Source organism: Haliotis rufescens, unplaced genomic scaffold (genome assembly GCF_023055435.1).
Source record: "Haliotis rufescens isolate VD_foot unplaced genomic scaffold, xgHalRufe1.0.p SCAF_10, whole genome shotgun sequence".
NCBI lineage: Eukaryota > Metazoa > Mollusca > Gastropoda > Lepetellida > Haliotidae > Haliotis > Haliotis rufescens.
Genome location: NW_025963780.1, coordinates 9,234,597 through 9,253,937, shown reverse-complemented (window position 1 = coordinate 9,253,937; position 19,341 = coordinate 9,234,597). Strand labels below are relative to the sequence as shown.

The 19,341-nt window shown below is 39.3% G+C and overlaps 1 protein-coding gene and 1 long non-coding RNA gene across 2 annotated transcripts in view; one reads left to right on the top strand and one right to left on the bottom strand.

Moving 5' to 3' along the window:
• LOC125375604 overlaps positions 1-19,341 on the bottom strand; it is a 46,207-nt gene that overhangs the window by 15,682 nt on the left and 11,184 nt on the right. The window lies entirely within an intron of this gene.
• LOC124116198 (ras guanine nucleotide exchange factor Y-like) lies at positions 1,818-17,693 on the top strand. The gene is made up of 4 exons (XM_046477450.2): positions 1,818-1,925; positions 4,723-4,795; positions 12,865-12,996; positions 14,310-17,693. Exons 2-4 carry the CDS (start codon positions 4,735-4,737, stop codon positions 17,246-17,248), a joined length of 3,132 nt encoding a protein of 1,043 aa, XP_046333406.2. The 5' UTR covers positions 1,818-1,925; positions 4,723-4,734; the 3' UTR covers positions 17,249-17,693.

The window sequence follows — 19,341 nt, the reverse complement described above, 5'->3', positions numbered from 1 at the left end:
AGTTAAATGAAACAATTAGCTGAGCAAAGCATAGAAATAATAAGTTGTGATTTTTCATGAAAACATTTTATTTACTTTTTATTTGTAGAAACTTCAACAATACTATAACTAAACATTCAGCACTGAGGGACAAATAGTGTCGTGACACAAGTAATACAAAGTGACCTACCCTGATATTACAGTGTAATTTACATAACAACACCTGATTAAACATTACAGAATCTACCGCAATTTCTAAAGATCATTTGATGGACAATGCAGCATATTCTAAATACTAAAAGGAAACTAAATATTTCACGCACAATAACTTTTAAAGATGTCTACTTTATACTTATAGTTTTTCTCCTTTATTTGCATATGCAAGAAATTAAACCTGAAGACATTATATAAGCCTCATTACGGATCCCGTGAAGGCAAGTCTTCGCACATCAAAATATTTCGATAAATGTCACTGTGAAGTCATATAACGTAGCAATATGAAAATATACTTGGTTCTCACATTTAGACAGTCGTTAAAACAATAGCACAGGACATATGACCGTGACGTAAATTTCAAATCTAACCAATTTGGTTAACCAAAGTGGCAGCATATATAAAAAACCTTCAAACGATTACTGTTGCATTGGTTCAGTTTACCTTAACTTATTGACACTAATCTATTCCATACTGAATGTGTTAATTTACGTTGTAATTTACGTCACTCTGAAAACTGTTGGTTTGCATTTGAACTTGCTTCCTGAAACAATTGTATTTGAGTGTAATCTGACCCAGTGATTAATTTTACAAATACAATTCACAATTAACCTCGATTAATTGTATTTAAAAATACGGCTCCAGGTGGTGGGTTGTTTGAAGAATTTCCAACAATAAATGATCTGTCATTGAATTTGACCAAAAATGATAATAACTCGATATTTTGATTTAACCTGGCGGGTTATTTGAATTGATGACACCTCTGAGCACAAAATAAAAGAAAGATTTGTCAGATTTCATAAAGTTAAACAGCAGTAAATGAAGATCCGATCACGAGAAATTTACGTCACAGAGTTCGTAATTTACCTTGTACTGAACAACATGGACAAGCCAAACCTCTAGATGTTTCTGGGGACATCAGAAGGCGTGATGCAAATGGCCAGTGGTACAAACACGTGTGTTTAAATAGTCTTTGGGCTTTCCATTTACTACTAAACGTTTTTTCAAATACCTATCAAATGTATATTACTGAACATAAATTACATCTGAACGTCAATAGTTCAATATCCAGATATAAAAGGTGCGTTTTGGCGCTGTTCTGTTACGAAACACTTGTGGATATAGAAGCCCTGTTCGTGACCATAGGCTGAAACTAATTCAAATTCACATTACCTTATACTAGCTCTTACGTGTAATTACATCCTTAAAAATTGCTTTGAAAATTCCTCATTAACGAACAATTTCTTAGCTATAGCTTTTGTTGTATTTTACAAGATATGTGCTTTTTGTATGTTTCTTCCAGCTTTGAATAAACCTGTTTAGTTGCAAAATATGCAATGAACAATTGAGCTAAACATAATGAAAGTTAGCATAACGTAAATTTCACAACATCTGCCGGCAAATTTTTTAAGTATATCAGAATCAAGCGCCACCATAGCGTGACATCATACGTAGATTGGCGCCTCGAGCAGGAATATCAAAGTACTACAACAAAAACAATACATTAACTTCCAATACACGCTTACTTCTACACAATGGGACCCACTTCCAAAACCTAATTACGTGATACCTCTTTGTACATGTCATAAAATGCAGGAAACAATGGGATTGACAGGTCGAACTGTGACGTCAACCTGCAACGGTTTTCTCCGAAGCGATAAAGGCAGAGACAGGCGAGAACATTAGTTAGTTGTGGGACGTAGTGGTGAGGGGAACATCAATATCAAAGAGGGGTAAGAATGATTGGTCTTTGTTTCATTATCTCAATGCATTTATATATATGAACCCCTGATGATCAGGTATCAAAGTTAACACAAACAACATCCAAATGCTCTATTATATTACCTGTAAGTTAACATATTCCTGTGAGGTCATTCTATTGTTCGGACGTCTACGACAGTTGGCTGTCAATTATTTATGATTACTTTATCTACACCCAAATGTCCCCGATGTTCAGGTTAAAGTAATTATATATAGGAAACAGGAGTAACATATATCCTTGTTCAGGGTTCAACGATAAATACATATTCCGATCATCATCTCCAAATGTGCAAGCAGTTGTCAAAATACTCGTTTTGGATCCCTAAAAGCGTGAACAACCAGTACCATACATTGTAAAGATCAACTTGCTAGAGAGCGTGGCACACGTGCATCTGCAGCAGGAAACATATTTCACGTGAACCCCCCTGGGTGTCTCTCACAGTATGAAGACATATTTACAAGGCGTTCTGGATTATGTGTAAAATCATTTCTAAAATCTTCTTAATATTTTGTCAAAGTCTAAAAGTAGGGATGTGTTTTTCGTATGGGACTCGTACCTTGTCTTTAATATTAATGCGATTTGTGGTACATTAATAAACTGTCTGGGAACACTTTCGACATTGTGTTCACTGAATATATTTATTTGCGTGAGTTCAGATAACTTTATTTGTTGCTTACGATGTATTTGGATTTCCAAAGTATAACTGAGTCCCGTGAAAAGGGTTATAACCGGCACAATTTACTTAACTTTGTTATTTTTCTGAACAAATAGTATAACATGTATATTGGAAACATCCTTGCAGGGGATGTCATTAATACTTTGTACATGTCTGTGTTTCACGATAAAGAGAATCTGGTAACTGGCATTACAATACGTTGCTCTGTATGAAATGAAATGCGCGAAGAAGTTTAGAAATGTAACAAGGGGATATGTCTACAACTATTTCTCCCGTTGACTGTGGCATTTGAAACCAGACTGTAACTTGCGGCACTATCAGGAGCCAACATACCAAGTTGTAGGTCGGAGAGATGCTTGTCAATGTAAATGCATCTCTATTTGAATCAACTGTTACTTATCAGTATGCATTACACAAATACAAAAGAATGGCTAGATGATCGCAGACAATAAAATCAAATGCATTCGTAGATGTGTAGCGTACCAGCATCTATGTAACATAAGAGAGTCATAGTAAAATCGAATTAAGATCACATGTTTGGAATCATCGCTGGTGTTGACATTTTAACGATCTCGTCCTCACCAGAACATTAACTTTGTGCTTGTTACACCGAGCCACCCCCACAATATACTCTACAGCGATGGAGTTCTACAGCGATGGAGTTCTACAGCGATGGGGTTCTACAGATGATGGGGTTCTGAATGGATAGAGGGGAAATTTCATAACTGTAATATGTCAACATGAAATATTTAAGCCCTCAAAATGAATATGTATTAATGGTAACCATGACAACTATTTTTCACATTTCGTACTTTTATTTCCTGACCATGTATGTGCTTTGTCGTTCATATCTGATGTATGTCACTTACAACTCATGAGTCCCTGAACCTGCTTAGAATGAAGTGGTCGTATACTTATTTATAGGACATTGTGACAGGACATATTAACACAAGGAGAAAACATTTCCTAGCTCACAGTTGGCACGACACGACACTTCCTTGAAGTTCTCAATTTATTTGCCTTGAGTGAGTTTCTTTGGGCATTTTGCAACGGGATATGTCGAGAACTGTGAGTGATGTTACATGTATGTTTTCTGACTTGCTGATGGGTCTGTGTTAATCATCATATTGGGCACCTGCCACCGACACAACTTTCTTTGTGTATGAGCTCAGCCAAACTATGTCCGTAGGCACAAATGACAAATTTGTGCATATACAAAAAGACAAAGATTAGTATAATCTTAAGTGAAAATTCCTTATGTTTAAGATTAAATACTAATTTGTCATGTACAATATTATAGTCATTAGCAATACCAACTTCTAGAATGCTTATCAAAGACAATCTTACATAGAAATGAACAAAGTCATTGACAATTCGTGACGTTTCAATTATATATTTGTTACAGATGATGTTACTAGGGAATACAATGGCATAATCACATAATGGATGTAGTATGCTACAACAACAACCACACCTAATGATCAGCAGAATATATAAATATCAACTAGAGATAAAAATGTCGGTCAAATATTAATTTAAATATATAGTGAACTTATGCATGTCAAAGTACGCCATCTTAAATAAATCTATGACGAAAGGTATCAAGCCATGAACAGTTGAGACGATTTCCCGTCTTCGCTTCAGATCAACATTTGTAGATTTACATTTACATTTACAACATTACACAGCGCTCGGGCCATGTATTAATGGAATAAATGGACACCCAGGTTAGAATAGGTTCCAATTTACTATGCTTGTCCTGAGAGGCGACTGGTTGGTATAGAGTGGTCTGGCTCGGCGAGTGCATGTCATCGTACCCTGACGGCGTTGCTCATGATATCAGCAACTTGTTTATCGGTCCCAGGCTCGATTTTTGACAGGCTGCAATGACATAGTTAGAGTATTACTGACAGTGACGCAGAACAACAAACAAGCAGTTCATTTTTGAAGAAGTACACACATACAAACAACAACACCATGGTGTTCCGAAACTTGTTGAGCATGTGCCGCTCTCTCGTTACACTGACAGATCACAGATACTCAACACATGTCGATGTAGAGAAAATGATAATGTTATTAATATTTGTAACAGGTGTGTGGAGCAATGGCACAACCAAGCCTTATGAGAACGTCTCTGTGGGTGTTACTGTTCACCGTCACTGCAGGTGAGTGCTGTTTGTTCCCTTGGCAACATAAACATTTAGCAATCACCCATACTGTCATATTGCTATAAACCTAGGTGTATTAATCGTGACAGCAATGTAAGTGAAGTTGTGAAAAGACACATGCCAAGATATGCTTGGCCTCATCAGTATAAACAGAAATATACATGGTCAACATCTATCACCCGTTGTTCTTTATATATTTAGATAGATTGTTTTAGAAATATCTAACGGTGTTATTAAGATGAAACAAAGAGGGATTCGTTTTGCATTCTATTCGTTGTGCACTTACGGCATCAACCAAAGAGCAAAACTATCCGTCCAGTGTTCTGTCGAGACATGCATGGGAATTCCTAAACATTTGAAATCATTAAAAATATTAAGGTATTCGGCGTCACGTCAGTCATCACGTGTTTAAAAAACATAACGGTCAGTCGGTTGTGAGTTCAACTCCAAGCATGGTTGTAGTCACCTATAACAATGGGGAGCTATAGTATGGGGAGCTTGTGGTCGGGCTATTGCTGTTAGGAGCTTCGCTCAGAAGGTAACAGCGATACAATTTTTCTCTAGCATTGAGGTTATTAATAATGAAAGTGTCCCGCAATGGAATTCGAGCCAATGGCCTTCTGATCAGAGGTCGGAAGCTTTGTCAACACGACCAAGCTGACAAGGTAAGGATGTCATCTCTGGGATGACGCCACGTCCTGCTACATAAACGTTTTGGTGTCAGTCAACATTTAAATTATGTGCTTAGCTGTTTGATCACTGTTTATGTTTAGGTTTCATCAAATACAACACAGTCATACAACCTCAACATTAAAACACCAAATCATCTTTAAAAACAGAAAGGACAACGAAATAATAAGAATAGCCCGTGTTATTTATTTTGGTTAATGATCATGAAATAACCAAATGATGATCAATGGATGTGTGAGACAATTGCTCTTAGGAGACTTTGCCAAGAGTAAGGACGATCGCTGGCAAATACTCAGATATCAATTTTCAAGATTCCTGTCGCGAAATAGCCTTCCGGATATATTTTCTCAGTTGGTATTCAATTTCCCGAGGAGAAAAAAACACAACCATCTTACATTGCGGAACATGCGCACAAAAAGTGCATTCTAGCCTGCGGATAATCCCGAGTGCACCAACCCCCCATTCCTAATTTCGTTTCGGAAAAGTGACTCGTCAAGCTATCACAAAGAGGTGAGGTGACAAAAAACAAGTAATGAGTTTTGAGAATGAGAATTGAGTTTTGAGCAAAGAAGAAAGATTTTGCTGGTCCATTTGTTGAATTGCATGCCTCGATATTTGTCATACCTTAGTGTTTTGGCAAAACCAAAATAATCATTTTTTCTCTCGTCCTTCCTTAGTATGTACCAATGAAAACGGCATGTTACATTTTGTCCGAGATGTGGCACAATGCAGAACGTTCCTGGGCATATGGGTTTCCGGAATTAGAACGTATTTAACTGAGAATTGTTGCAACCTTTGAGGGAAGAGTTGGGCATAATGAACAAGCGAAGTTAACCAAGATTAAGCTGTAAAGTAGTTACATTCTCTGTGACGTGTCATGTTAAATGGGACGTCCTCAGCACATTGTATTTTGCTAGCTAACAACCCAATAACGTATTTTCCGAAAATAGTGGTTGGACTAACGACTGTTTCAGTACATCAAGCACGGCTTATCATTGTAAAACTATCAACTCAAAAAGAAAACTATGTGTCAGCGTATATAACTTTTAGAGCGTCCTTCAACAGTAATTCGTGCCAGGGATTATATGTCTAAAACGTTTCACCTCTCAGCTTATTATTTCATTGACATTAAAATACTTAACACAAATGACATAAATCAGGAAGTACTGCATCAATTCAAATAAAGATCAACATCCTACACTCTGATGTATATGCTTTGCAAAATCCATTCGTTTTTAATTAATCACTGTCTTCTGCTTATTGTTCTTACTGTCAAATGTAAGACGTGATAGCGATTAATTGCATCAAGTCGTATCTGACAAGAGGAAATTGTTACTTTGACATAAATTGAGTGGATAGAAGTCATTTCAGAAAAGAACTTTGGTCTTTGGTCTTAATGTAGACGGATGTACACGCATGTGTCACATAGAGAAACACATGTATATCCTCTTGTTTCGTGAACATGTTGGTTACAGGGCAACACAAACTAGACTGAGCGCAAAAGAAACGACACCCCAAGTAACATTGCATGAAAAGTTGTCATTTAAATATCTTGGTAATTTTTGTCAAAGTTTCTAAAAATTAACATTACCTTGTCCGGAAAAATGAAATTTGATGATAAAAAACAAAGCCAATAAAACCGATCGCCCAAAGGCATCACGGCAATGGCCATGGTAACCCGATGCACGTGAGTTCCATGCAAATTGAAATGCACATGCGTTCCCCCATTTCTAGCCCTATAAAAATCCACCCAGATCGGATAACTTTCATTCGTTATTGAATTGCTACAACATGCCAAGATTGACAAGATTTCTGCAACACCAAGCCCTTGGACGATTGCAAGCTGAACAAACCGCCCTGCAAGTAGCAAATGCATTTCAAGTCCACGTAAGGAACATAAACAGCCTCCAGCAACGGTACCAGATCACCAACACCACAGATGACCGACCACGTAGTGGAAGACCAAGGATCACCACCCGACGTCAGGATCGTCAGATTGTGCGACAGCATCTTCAAGATCGCTTTGTTTCATGTCAGCAGATGTCAGAGAGTCTGGCGACCCCGCGGGGAACGTTATTCGGATGCTTCTGTTGTGGAGAGAGACTCGTTGGGTGCTCCGAGCATCATTGTGTTAGGGTGGAATTGGTCTTGCACAGAGGGTCGGCCCTGTGGTCTTCCAGAACATCGGTCCAGGAAGAGGCAATGGTGTCACAGCAGTTGGGTACATTGATCAAGTCTTGAGACCACACGCCATACCCCATTTGGCACGTCGCCGCAACGACGAGTTTCAGCATGATAACGCCTGTTCCCACACTGCAAGGGCAACAAGAGACTTCCTCCAGCAGAATGGCACCAGAACAATGCAGTGGCCTACCCTCAGTCCCGATTTAAATCCCATTGAGCACCTGTGGGACGAGATTCAAAGACGGCTGAATGACGTCCGACCAAGGCCGACAACTGCGGCTGAACTGCGCCAGGCGTTCCTCAGAGTGTTGTCTCAAGTGCCCATGGCCTTAATCAACCGCCTCATCCATTCCATGTATCGACGTTGCACGGCAGTCCCCATTGCGCATGGCGGACACACGAGATACTGACTTGTGATGCAATTTTCCGAGACTCGTGTTGTGTTTCACTTTGAGAACATTTGACACCTTAATTTCAACATTAATGATCAGTTTTGCCAAGTTTCGTCTTTTTAATATGTCTCAAAGTATGTTTACAATATTTGGATAAGGTTTCTCATATATCTATCCATTGTGACGTTTCTTTTGTGGTTCAGTATAACATGTTAGTATGGGAATAGACATAACTGCATTAAGCTGATGCTCCTTTTGACAGGAAGCAGGCTGTTATCGTAGATAACACTACAGAGAGACTCGATCTGACCTGTGGTCTGCCACTAGGTTCAGTCCTTGGACTCAGCCTCTTTACGGATCATACACGGCGTCTCGGGAATATAGATCGTCATACATAGAGAATATTACTAGTATATGAGTGTTCATGTCATACAATGTTCACGACACGAGTACCTAAATACCGGTATTTTCCGAGGGAGAGCGAATTCTGGGATACTGGATTTTTGGCACGTGTGTCGTAAACATAGTATGACCTGAACACGAAAATGATGTTCTATTTATTACCGAAGGAGATGTCTACATACAGAGACAGATTTTAGTGTTTATCTAACAGCAAGTCGCAACAGCAGCGGAATCACAATTTGTTGAATGACGTCAACAATCTTTAGCTCTGATATCGTTTCTAGAGTGACGTCATTCCGACCTTATTTCACAATAAGATTCGAATGACGTCAACAATGCCATCCGGATAACGGCGACACAATACACTATTGTCTCCTGACGTGATATGACCCCAGGGCACGTACTATTTTTATGAACCCCTAAATGTTTGCCCTCGTAAGCAATAAAGTAAAACACTGTTATGCTAATGACTCCCCGTTGGCGCAATCATTCATTCCTGGCAAAAATAAAAAAGTGTTGGTGTTGATATGATAAAAAGATTAACTTTTTCTTCATTTTATTATGAATTATTTAACTTAGTAATTGAGAGTGAACATAGTCCAGGATCCTGGTTAGCAGGGATTATTAAACCGATATATACTGAACCAAATTAAAAACTTCACAATCCTAAAATTTTAACATTTTGACAAGTTATCATTGTGGGCCCTTATTGTGTATTTAAACAGTAATGGCCACGTATTGTCTTTAGATAACACCCGTTTTTGTGCAGGTGAATCGATCAAAATCATGTGCACAGCACTATAGTGGCAAAAGTGTTTTTTCACGTGCAACTGGTCACGTGGCCATAATACCGGACGTGATTTCAGCCATACGTGTTAGCAGTCATTAACAAAAAAAGAAAAACACAAGAAAACAAAAGTCTTTACGGCCATTTGTCATGCCACGCCTTTCAAATGTGCAACGTGAACGTGCCATCGGCATGTTGCAGACGGGAACGTCCGTAGCTGAAGTCGCAAGGACGATTGGTTGTAGTCGACGGACTGTTTATGATTTACAGACGTGTCTACAGCAAACGGGTACCACCGCTGATCGCCCTCGGCCAGGTCGACCACGTGTGACGTCACATGCAGAGGATCGTCAGATTGTCTTACGTCACCTCCGTAACCGATTTTTGACGGCTACATCAACCAGAAAGTAACTGTTTAGGGGTAGACTGAGTGCGCAAACTGTTCGAAACCGTCTGAGAACTGCTCACCTTCAAGCACGACGGCCATACTGCGGGCCGATTCTGACTCAATTTCACAGACGTCAACGTCAATTGTTGGCACAGCGACACTTACGATGGACTCAGAGGAATTGGAATCAAGTCGTCTTCAGTGATGAATCCCGATTTAATCTTCGATTTGCTGATGGTGGGGCGAGGGTGTGGAGGCGCCGTCATGAACGTTACGCTCAGTGTTGTCTACAGGAAGTTGACAGATTTCGAGGCGGAAGTGTCATGGTGTGGGGTGCTTTCTGTGGCAATGCACGTTCCAGGCTTCTTGTCATCCGTGGCAACCTCAACGCTGCTGCTTACCGCGACCAGGTACTGGCACCAGAACTTTTGCCTTTTATGGCAGCACATGGACCCGGTTTGATCTTCCAACACGACAATGCCAGACCCCTCACAGCAATTTTGACAAGGAATTTCCTTCAGAATGCGGGAGTCAACGTCATGGACTGGCCGTCAAGGTCTCCCGACCTCAAACCCATCGAACACGTCTGGGATGCACTTGGCAGAAGTCTGCGCACTCTCCAGAACCAACCACAGAATTTGCAAGATCTTGGCACCATTTTGCAGCAACAATGGCGTCGTCTTCCCAATCATGTGTTCACAAGCATCACAGGGTCCATGCGGAGGCGTTGTGTGGCAGTTGTCAACGTACATGGTGGCCATACACGCTACTGAACATGTGTGCCATCAGATTCTCGTGCTTGGGACTTATGATTTAAACTGTTAATGTTATTACCGAATACCGGTGCTTGGAACAAATTATGGTTACCATCGTTAATTAAAATCCTTCTTTAGACATTAATGATTAAAAATTACCTTCTCTGATACATTTGTCCGTTGTATATCATATATGGGATTACTTTTAAAAATGTGAAGTTTTTCATTTGAAATATAAAAAGATAATAAGAAAGGCGACGCTAATAGACCAGAAAACTATCGATCAATAGCTCTATTATCCTGTCTCGGAAAGTTATTCACCTCTGTGCTAAAAGCCAGACTGAACAAATATGTGGAAGAAAACAACCTTCTTTCAGAGATACAGGCGCGTTTCAAAAAAGGTGGACAGTGGACCACATATTTGTATTAAACAATCTTATATATATTTTAAGATTAGCAAAAAACAAAACTATTCTGTGTCTTCATAGATTTTCAAAATGTTTTTGACAGCATATGAAAGGTAGGGATTCGACAGAAACTGTTTTCGTATTGAATACGCTTAAGACTGTTTACGATTATGTTGAACAAATTCGATAATATTAAATCGTGTATAAAACATAATGGTGACATAAAAGGATATTTTCGCTGCGAAAGAGGAGTCCGTCAGGGCGAAAACCTATCGCCTCTTCTATTTTCACTCTTTCTAAATGACGTTGAAGCCCATTTGAATGTCTCTAAATGTGAGGGTGTCAAAACTGTTGGTTTTATAAAACTACTGAAGATCTACAGCATTGTATTAATACCTATTATGAGAATTGTGAGCAATGGAAGCTGATCATTTATCTCGCCCCCTCATCAAATTCCGTTCTAGTAATCACTACCCTCTACAATAATAGATTATGCAATTTATGTCATAAAGTAAAAGTCGGAGGTGAACTTCATTATCTCTTCGCATATCGATACTTGGTACTGGAAAGAGAATGTTATGTGCCACTTTTCTACCATGTGAAACCAAACTGTTATAAACTTGAATTACTACTGAGGCAACTATCAAACCGAGAAACTGTTCAAAAGTATACAAAGTATAATGTCTACCTTTTTAAATACAATCTGCCGTTACGTGGTCACTGATGGTTAATGATAATTCATAAATTACTCCATGTGTTGTGATTGTCAGGCAATTATGTATATATTGGTTTTCAGAGCTGTAGAATGTTGCTAATAACCCTAATGGTAATTAGCTGAGGACCTATAGATTGCTTAGGAAGGATCTAGCGCATGCGCCCTATGTCTTATCAAATTATATCCATAGAAACACCAGAAAATATTTGGCACTTATACGCAGTGGCAGCCTCCCCATTAACATTGAAAAAATGAGGTACAGTCGTTCCCCTGTCCTTCTCCAGGATAGAACTTGCCCTTTTTGTTTTAATTCAGTAGAGACTGAGGTCCACTTTTTAATTGACTCATGACATGTATGATGATTTACGTTATGATGTAATGCACGCTATGTGTGAATGTATGCCAGATTTCTGTGTGTGTGTGTGTGTGTGTGTGTGTGTGTGTGTGTGTGTGTGTGTGTGTGTGTGTGTGTTTGTGTGTGTTGGGTAGGGGGGTATAATGTACGTATGGTGTGTAGGTGTTCGTGTGGTGTGTGTGTATATGTGTATGTTTGGTGTGTGTGTATGAGTGTGTGTGTGTCTTCGTGTTTGTGTATGATTGTGTGCGTGACTGCTTTATAAGTAATTTGGCGTGTGTGTGCGTGTGCGTGCGTGCGTGGGTGTTCATAACCTCATCTTAACTTTACACATTGTGTTGTATATGTCTTAATTTACCTTATCCAGATCATGACCTTATACATATGCTTTTATGTCTAGTGTCTCGTAGGCCATACCTGGTCGGATGTTATAATTTATTGTTAGTGTACCTGTTTTAGTATGCAGTGAATATAACATCTGACACTATAATAAACATTATTCTCTCTCTCTCTCTTGATTGCCTTTATGATTTTACCATTTAAACCAGCTGAATACGAGCAATGACAAAACTTAGTGCGATTTACAGAGTCAAATGCATTTCTAAAATCAATGAAGGCAATATAAAGTGTTGTTTTCTTCTTGATAAACATTTCTGAATAATTGCGTACGAAGTAAGATGTATGATCGACTTTGGAATGTTTCTGTCTGAAACCATCTTCACTCTCTGATACTGTTGTATATTTTTCCAATTAAAGAACGCAGAGAATTATCTCCATAATTGATATGATTATTTAGCGATCCTTTCTATTGAATGGAACTATACAACCACAGTCATCATAAAGGTGTACCATATTAATACATGTTTAGTGATAAATAAAATAACGTACAACACTACGTACCGTTCATAACGTACCGAGTTAACATCTACATGATTAATATAAAAACATAACAATTGTCAGTACTATCAATCACGAGTATGACACGTTTCAGGTCAGATCTGTCCAAACCTGTCACCGAACTTGCAGAGGCCAGATATGTATTTTGAAAAAGTCCATGGAAAGTTGATGCCAAGGAAATGTGCTCCCGGAACAGTATATCATCAGTCGAAGTGTACCTGTGACCGTAAGTGTTTAATACCAACACCTATTACACACGTGGTACTTCCTGGACGTGCAGCATAACAAACTGTTATTAAACACATGTGTCACAACTCTTGCATGGGATTTGATTGGCTGATACGCAAACTGTGACTTTTCTGGAACTACTAGTTCTATATATATGTAAATACAATTTCAGCAAGAATCGCCCGTTGTCTGATTGACTGGTAAACAAATTGCCGAACAAAGAGAATCAATCAGGCCCCTGAGAATGCATGTATACACAATTAATAATATAGACGAATGCTGACCTACTATATCATGGATAAACTTCAGGCAAATGTGTTTTTTGACCTAACCAACGCAACATTTGAATCTCCCACACTTTCATATTGTTTGCATACGCTGCAAATTGTGTGCTTGTCAAACGTCGCCGCTGGCTGATATACAGTGATGAAATGCGTCATGTGATGCAGACTACAACCGGCGATAATAATCCAAGATCGTGACTTTGTGCCAGTTATTACTGACATTAAAGACAAGATATTTTATGGATGACAACTTCTTTATCATGTTATGATGCGACGTTTCGGTATATATCAGATTTAAGACGTGTGGATATAACAAAGCTTAATTGGTTTAAGGGCGAATTGGTTGTGACAACGAATTACCATTAGCTTGGACCTCCCCAAACAGTCAGCGGTATCCATATATTTTGCAGGGATGTACTGTGTAAAGGAATCTTAATAATTTCCTGTAAAGAACGTACCCCACAGGAGCACTGTTCGCTGCAATGGATGACAGGGAAAACACATTACTAGCTGCTCATATTGAAGCCTGTCCATATTGAACCTGATGAAGGAGTAGGCATATACTCCGAAACGTTGTGTTCCTCATTCACCTGATGAAGGAGTAAGCATATACTCCGAAACGTTGTGTTCCTCATTCACCTAATGAAGGAGTAAGTATATACTCCGAAACGTTGTGTTCCTCATTCACCTGATGAAAGAGTATGCATATACTCCGAATTTGTGTTCCTCATTCACCCGATGAAGGAGTAAGCATATACTCCGAAACGTTGTGTTCCTCATAATAAAGAAGTTGACATCCATATATTCTCTTCCTTATGTGAATCACTTCTGAATGCCTTTCAAAAACCTCATATTGAAGCCCTTGTGATACATATCTGAAACGTGAGGTTGATACATGAGGTTTTCAAAGGTTTTAACAACCTCCATAGAACACATAAGGTAATGTGTGCAAACCCCACTGTGAGATATATATTGTCGTTATTTTTGTATCACATGTACTTACATTGCACCGCCATTATGTTTTCAGACGGATTTCTTCCTAGAGCATCAGCAGTGGTACCACGCGTCAGTGGTCATGCAGGTGCGGGAAGTCCAGGGGGTTATGGAGTTCAAGGAGGCCGTAACAGTCAGGCAAGTCAAAGTGGTGGCAGTCAAAATGTTCAAGGAGGTCACATAGTTGAGGTGAATCAAGGTGTTCATGGAACTCACGGAAGTGGAGGTCAGGGGTATCAAGGAGGTCAAGTAGTACCAAGGGCTTCCTATTATCACAAGGCTCATATGAATCCACCCAAAACATTGCCCACCATTGACACAAACCCTACAATGAACACAGTTGGTGGACATTTACCCACTATAAACCCATCTGACACAGGCGCTGTCAGTTCCCGAAACCACCCTCATACACAAGGACGAAAATCCGTGGACATGATGACTGCTCTATCTAAATTCATCGCCCAAAGCCAAGGACATCCATCTACTAACCATGCATCAAATCCGTTTCCTACAGCAGGAAAACAGCCAGTTAATAACAGACCCCTGTCTCAAACCTCTGGTTCTGATCAAACAAGTCAACCAGGCACCCCAGATCTTTCTTTTGGTTTAGGTTTCAACAACAATGGCAACAATCCTGCGTCAATCAAGAAACCAGTAAATACGCAACCTGCAAATCAAGGCCAGTATTTGCCATCCATCAGCCAATTTCCTAAGACTAATTACCATGAAACCCCTTTGCAAAGGAAGAACGACATGCCGTCCCAATTTCTGCAGCCCACTGTAAATTCACAAACTATAAACCCCCCTACGTTTAACAATCCACCTGTGCACACAATGAACGCGCACTCGATGGACAAAACACAGATGAATGAATATCAAATTAACCAACCATCCAGTAATTCACAATCATTTAATCAACCACAGATGAATTCATTACCTGTGAATCAACCACCAACAGATTCACAACCTATTCACCTATTACCAATGAATTCACAAACGATTGACAAAACACCGATGAATGAATATCAAATTAACCAACCATCCAGTAATTCACGATCATTTAATCAACCACAGATGAAATCATTACCTGTGAATCAACCACCAACAAACTCACAACCTATTCACCTATTACCAATAAATGCACAAGCTATTGACAAAACACCGATGAATGAATATCAAATTAACCAACCATCCAGTAATTCACGATCATTTAATCAACCACAGATGAATTCATTACCTGTGAATCAACCACCAACAGATTCACAACCTATTCACCTATTACCAATGAATTCACAAACCATTGACAAAACACCGATGAATGAATATCAAATTAACCAACCATCCAGCAATTCACGATCATTTAATCAAACACAAATGAATTTATTGCCTGTGAATCAACCACCAACAAACTCACAACCTATTCACCTATTACGAATGAATTCACAAGCCATTTACAAAACACCGATGAATGAATATCAAATTAACCAACCATCCAGTAATTCACAATCATTTAATCAACCACAGATGAATTCATTACCTGTGAATCAGCCACCAACAGATTCACAACCAATTCACCTGGCACCAATGAATTCACAACCCATTGACAAAACACCGATGAACGTATTTCAAATTAACCAACCATCCAGTAACTCACAATCATTTAATCAACCGCAGATCAATTCACTACCTGTGAATCAACCCTATACGAGCTCACAACCTAAAGACCAATCACCAATGAAGTCATATCCAATAAACCAAAATTCCATGAACTCACAATCAGTGAACCAACAACCAATTATTTCACAATCTATGAATCAACTAAATATGAATTTACTACCTAAAAACCAATCACCAATGAACTCGAATCCAATAAACCACAATTCCATGAACCAACAATCAGGGAACCAACAATCCACAAACGCACAATTAGGGAATCAACTCCACATGAGTTTACTACCTAAAAACCAATCACCAATGAACTCGAATCCAATAAACCACAATTCCATGAACCCACAATCAGGGAATCAACAATCCACAAACGCACAATCAGGGAATCAACTCCACATGAATTTTCTACCTAACAACCAATCACCAATGAACTCATATCCAATCAACCAAAATTCCATGAACTCACAATCAGGGAACCAACAGCCTATTTATTCACAATCTATGAGTCCATCAAATCTGAATTCGCAGTCTTACAACCAATCCCCAATGAACGCATATCCAAATTCAATGCACTCCCAATCTGTAAATCAACAACCCATTAATTCACAATATATGAATCAACCAACTCTGAATTCACAGTCTAGCAACCAGTCACCCATGAATTCATATCCAATAAACCAAAATTCCATGCACTCCCAATCTGTAAATCAACAACCCATTAACTCACAAGCTATGAACCATCCACATATGAACTCACAAAATGTAAACCAATCACCAATGAACTCGCAACAGATGAACTATCCACAAATAAATGCACAACCTATGAACTCTGATCATATGAACCAGCCACCAATGAACTCGCATCAAATGAATCAACCGCCAATGAGCTCGCATCAAATGAACCAATCGCCAATGAACTCGCATCAAATGAACCAACCGCCAATGTACTCTCAGCCTATGAATTCCCCACCAGTGAACCAGCCTTCTTTCGACCTCCCACCTCTAACCCACCCTCCATTGAACCTCCCACCTCTCCAACATCCTCCCCTCAACCTCCCATCTCTCGAACAACCTCCGATGCTTCCACCAAACGCTGTATCTTACAACGGACGGCACAACGGTGCGCCAATGATGATGAATGGGTGGACCCCAGACAATAGGTTATCGTGGAGGGAGAATCTTCATATGGCCGACATGATGGACGCTCCAGATTTTCAGCAATATGATTTCATCAGAAACGTTCTTATGAATGAACAGAATCTCACCCCTATGGACAGAATGGAACTGAACCAACTAACCATATAATTCTGATGTGTATATTCGTATGTAGTCGGCCTTCCCAGTGACTAATCTCGAGATGTTGTTTCTCTCGAAGCCAAACAACGGCCCAGATTGATAGCTGTGCCTTGACTCCTTGCATTTCGTGAAAATGAGTAATATGACTATATATCACATGATGCAATAAGCTGGAAAAACAAAATGGTGTCAGATTTCATCAACAACCGTGGAACACATCAGTAACAGGTCGCTTGAGATGACATGAAATCTTAACTCACGTCAGATTCTGTGACTTACGAAATTATATCATATGCTACATCCTCCGCAGTATCAGGATCACATCGCCGTTGACAAAGAGAACTAAGTCCTCCTATGTGCCACCTGATCACTGGACATACATGAGCTTGTTTATAGGATGATCTTTCCATTTATACTTCTTTTTTATATAAAATGATATTATGAAGAAGTGTCATATTGCATTTGTGTTGTATTTGTCTGAGTGTCAACGGTTTGCCTGATCCAAAGATCTCAACGTTGTCAACATCGGGAGACTCCCTACTTTCTTAAAGACGTCGCATCTCCATATGTAGAGTTGGTACCCTAGCCACCCCCGGATTTTCTCGCCTTGAGTTCGAATTCATGATTCACACCCACTTAGCTTTTTGGTAGCATGTCTGCTTCATATTCGATCTCGTTGGTTTCACTTGAGAGATCTTTACGACCTGCACCACCTCGGGGTCTCCTCCCACTTTGAACTGTCACGCCGCGGTATAGTAGTTATGTAATACTGTTCATTGTGGCGTTAAACCAAACTCGTTCACTCACGTCACCAAAATATATATTACTGCGACTTGCACAAACTTCATGACAAAGAGAGACCTACGACTGTTGTGTGTATTTATTCTCCCTTCTAACGAGATGTCCTCACCTAACTTATTTAACTTACTAGTACTTATATTACTGTATAGCTCATACCTTTTGTATCCATTTACACAGTGTGCTAGAAAGACATGCACAAGTCAATCTTTCATTCTCAGCTCCTTTAACTGTACACGTGTTTGTAGAATATATTTTGTGCCCTTTGCACATGTAACAAGAGGGATGACTTCACTTTTCCATAAAATTAAATTTCTTTTGTGTCGAGCAATATTCCAGCAGCGGCAGCCTTTGGTGCCTTTCAAGGCCTCAGTAAAGCTTTCGAAAGGTTTCGTGACATTTCCAAAATGACGACCGATGCCATCCAAGATGCGTTTCATTGCTGGAAGCAATGTTGGTGGGGTAAACTTGCGGACATCGCGTTAGTACGCCACGGTAAAGATCTATGCTCGATTCCCCTCACGGATACAATGTGTCAAGCGCATTCTTTATGTTGCTTGCCGTCATATGGCCGAAATATTGGTAAAAGCGTTTCATAGTTGACACGCACACATTCAAGCATATTCGCTTCATATTACACATTGTTGGAAAGAGAGATCCAAAAATTGTCCCGATCACTTTGGTTTGTGATCGCCATACCATAGTCCGTGGATTTCAGCAAATTGGTAATCGTCTGCGACATGTGGTACTTTTGGTGTTCCTCCTGTTTGAGACACTCACTTACTGAGTGTAAAAGAGCTCTCATTTTGGATTAGTACGGGTATTTGTTGGGCGCTTCCCACACATTCATTAACTGAATATATTCAAATCAGGGAAATCTCTGATATGCGATGTGAGCAACGGGTCACATTGTCTTCTATATGTTGGCCACAATAATTAAATGTTTTTGTATTATAACTTGGGGGAGTGAGTAAGTAAGTGAGTTAGGTTAACACCGTTTCCAACAGTATTCCAGTTAAACTGAACTGTTTGATTAGCATTTTTTAAGAAGTTGTTAAGTAACATGAATACATGACACTCTGTTATGGAAAACAACTTATTTCATTCTTTGTACGACGTTATATGTATATATATATCGCAAACCCACTCACACGGACCAGTACATTCACTATTCACTAGATGTCAACATCTTGATTAATAAATACTTGACAATCACCTGATGAAAGAGCAAGGAGTAGCTCTGAAACGTAGTACCAAGAATAAAAACAATTGCTATCCATTATAAAGTGACATATATTCATTTT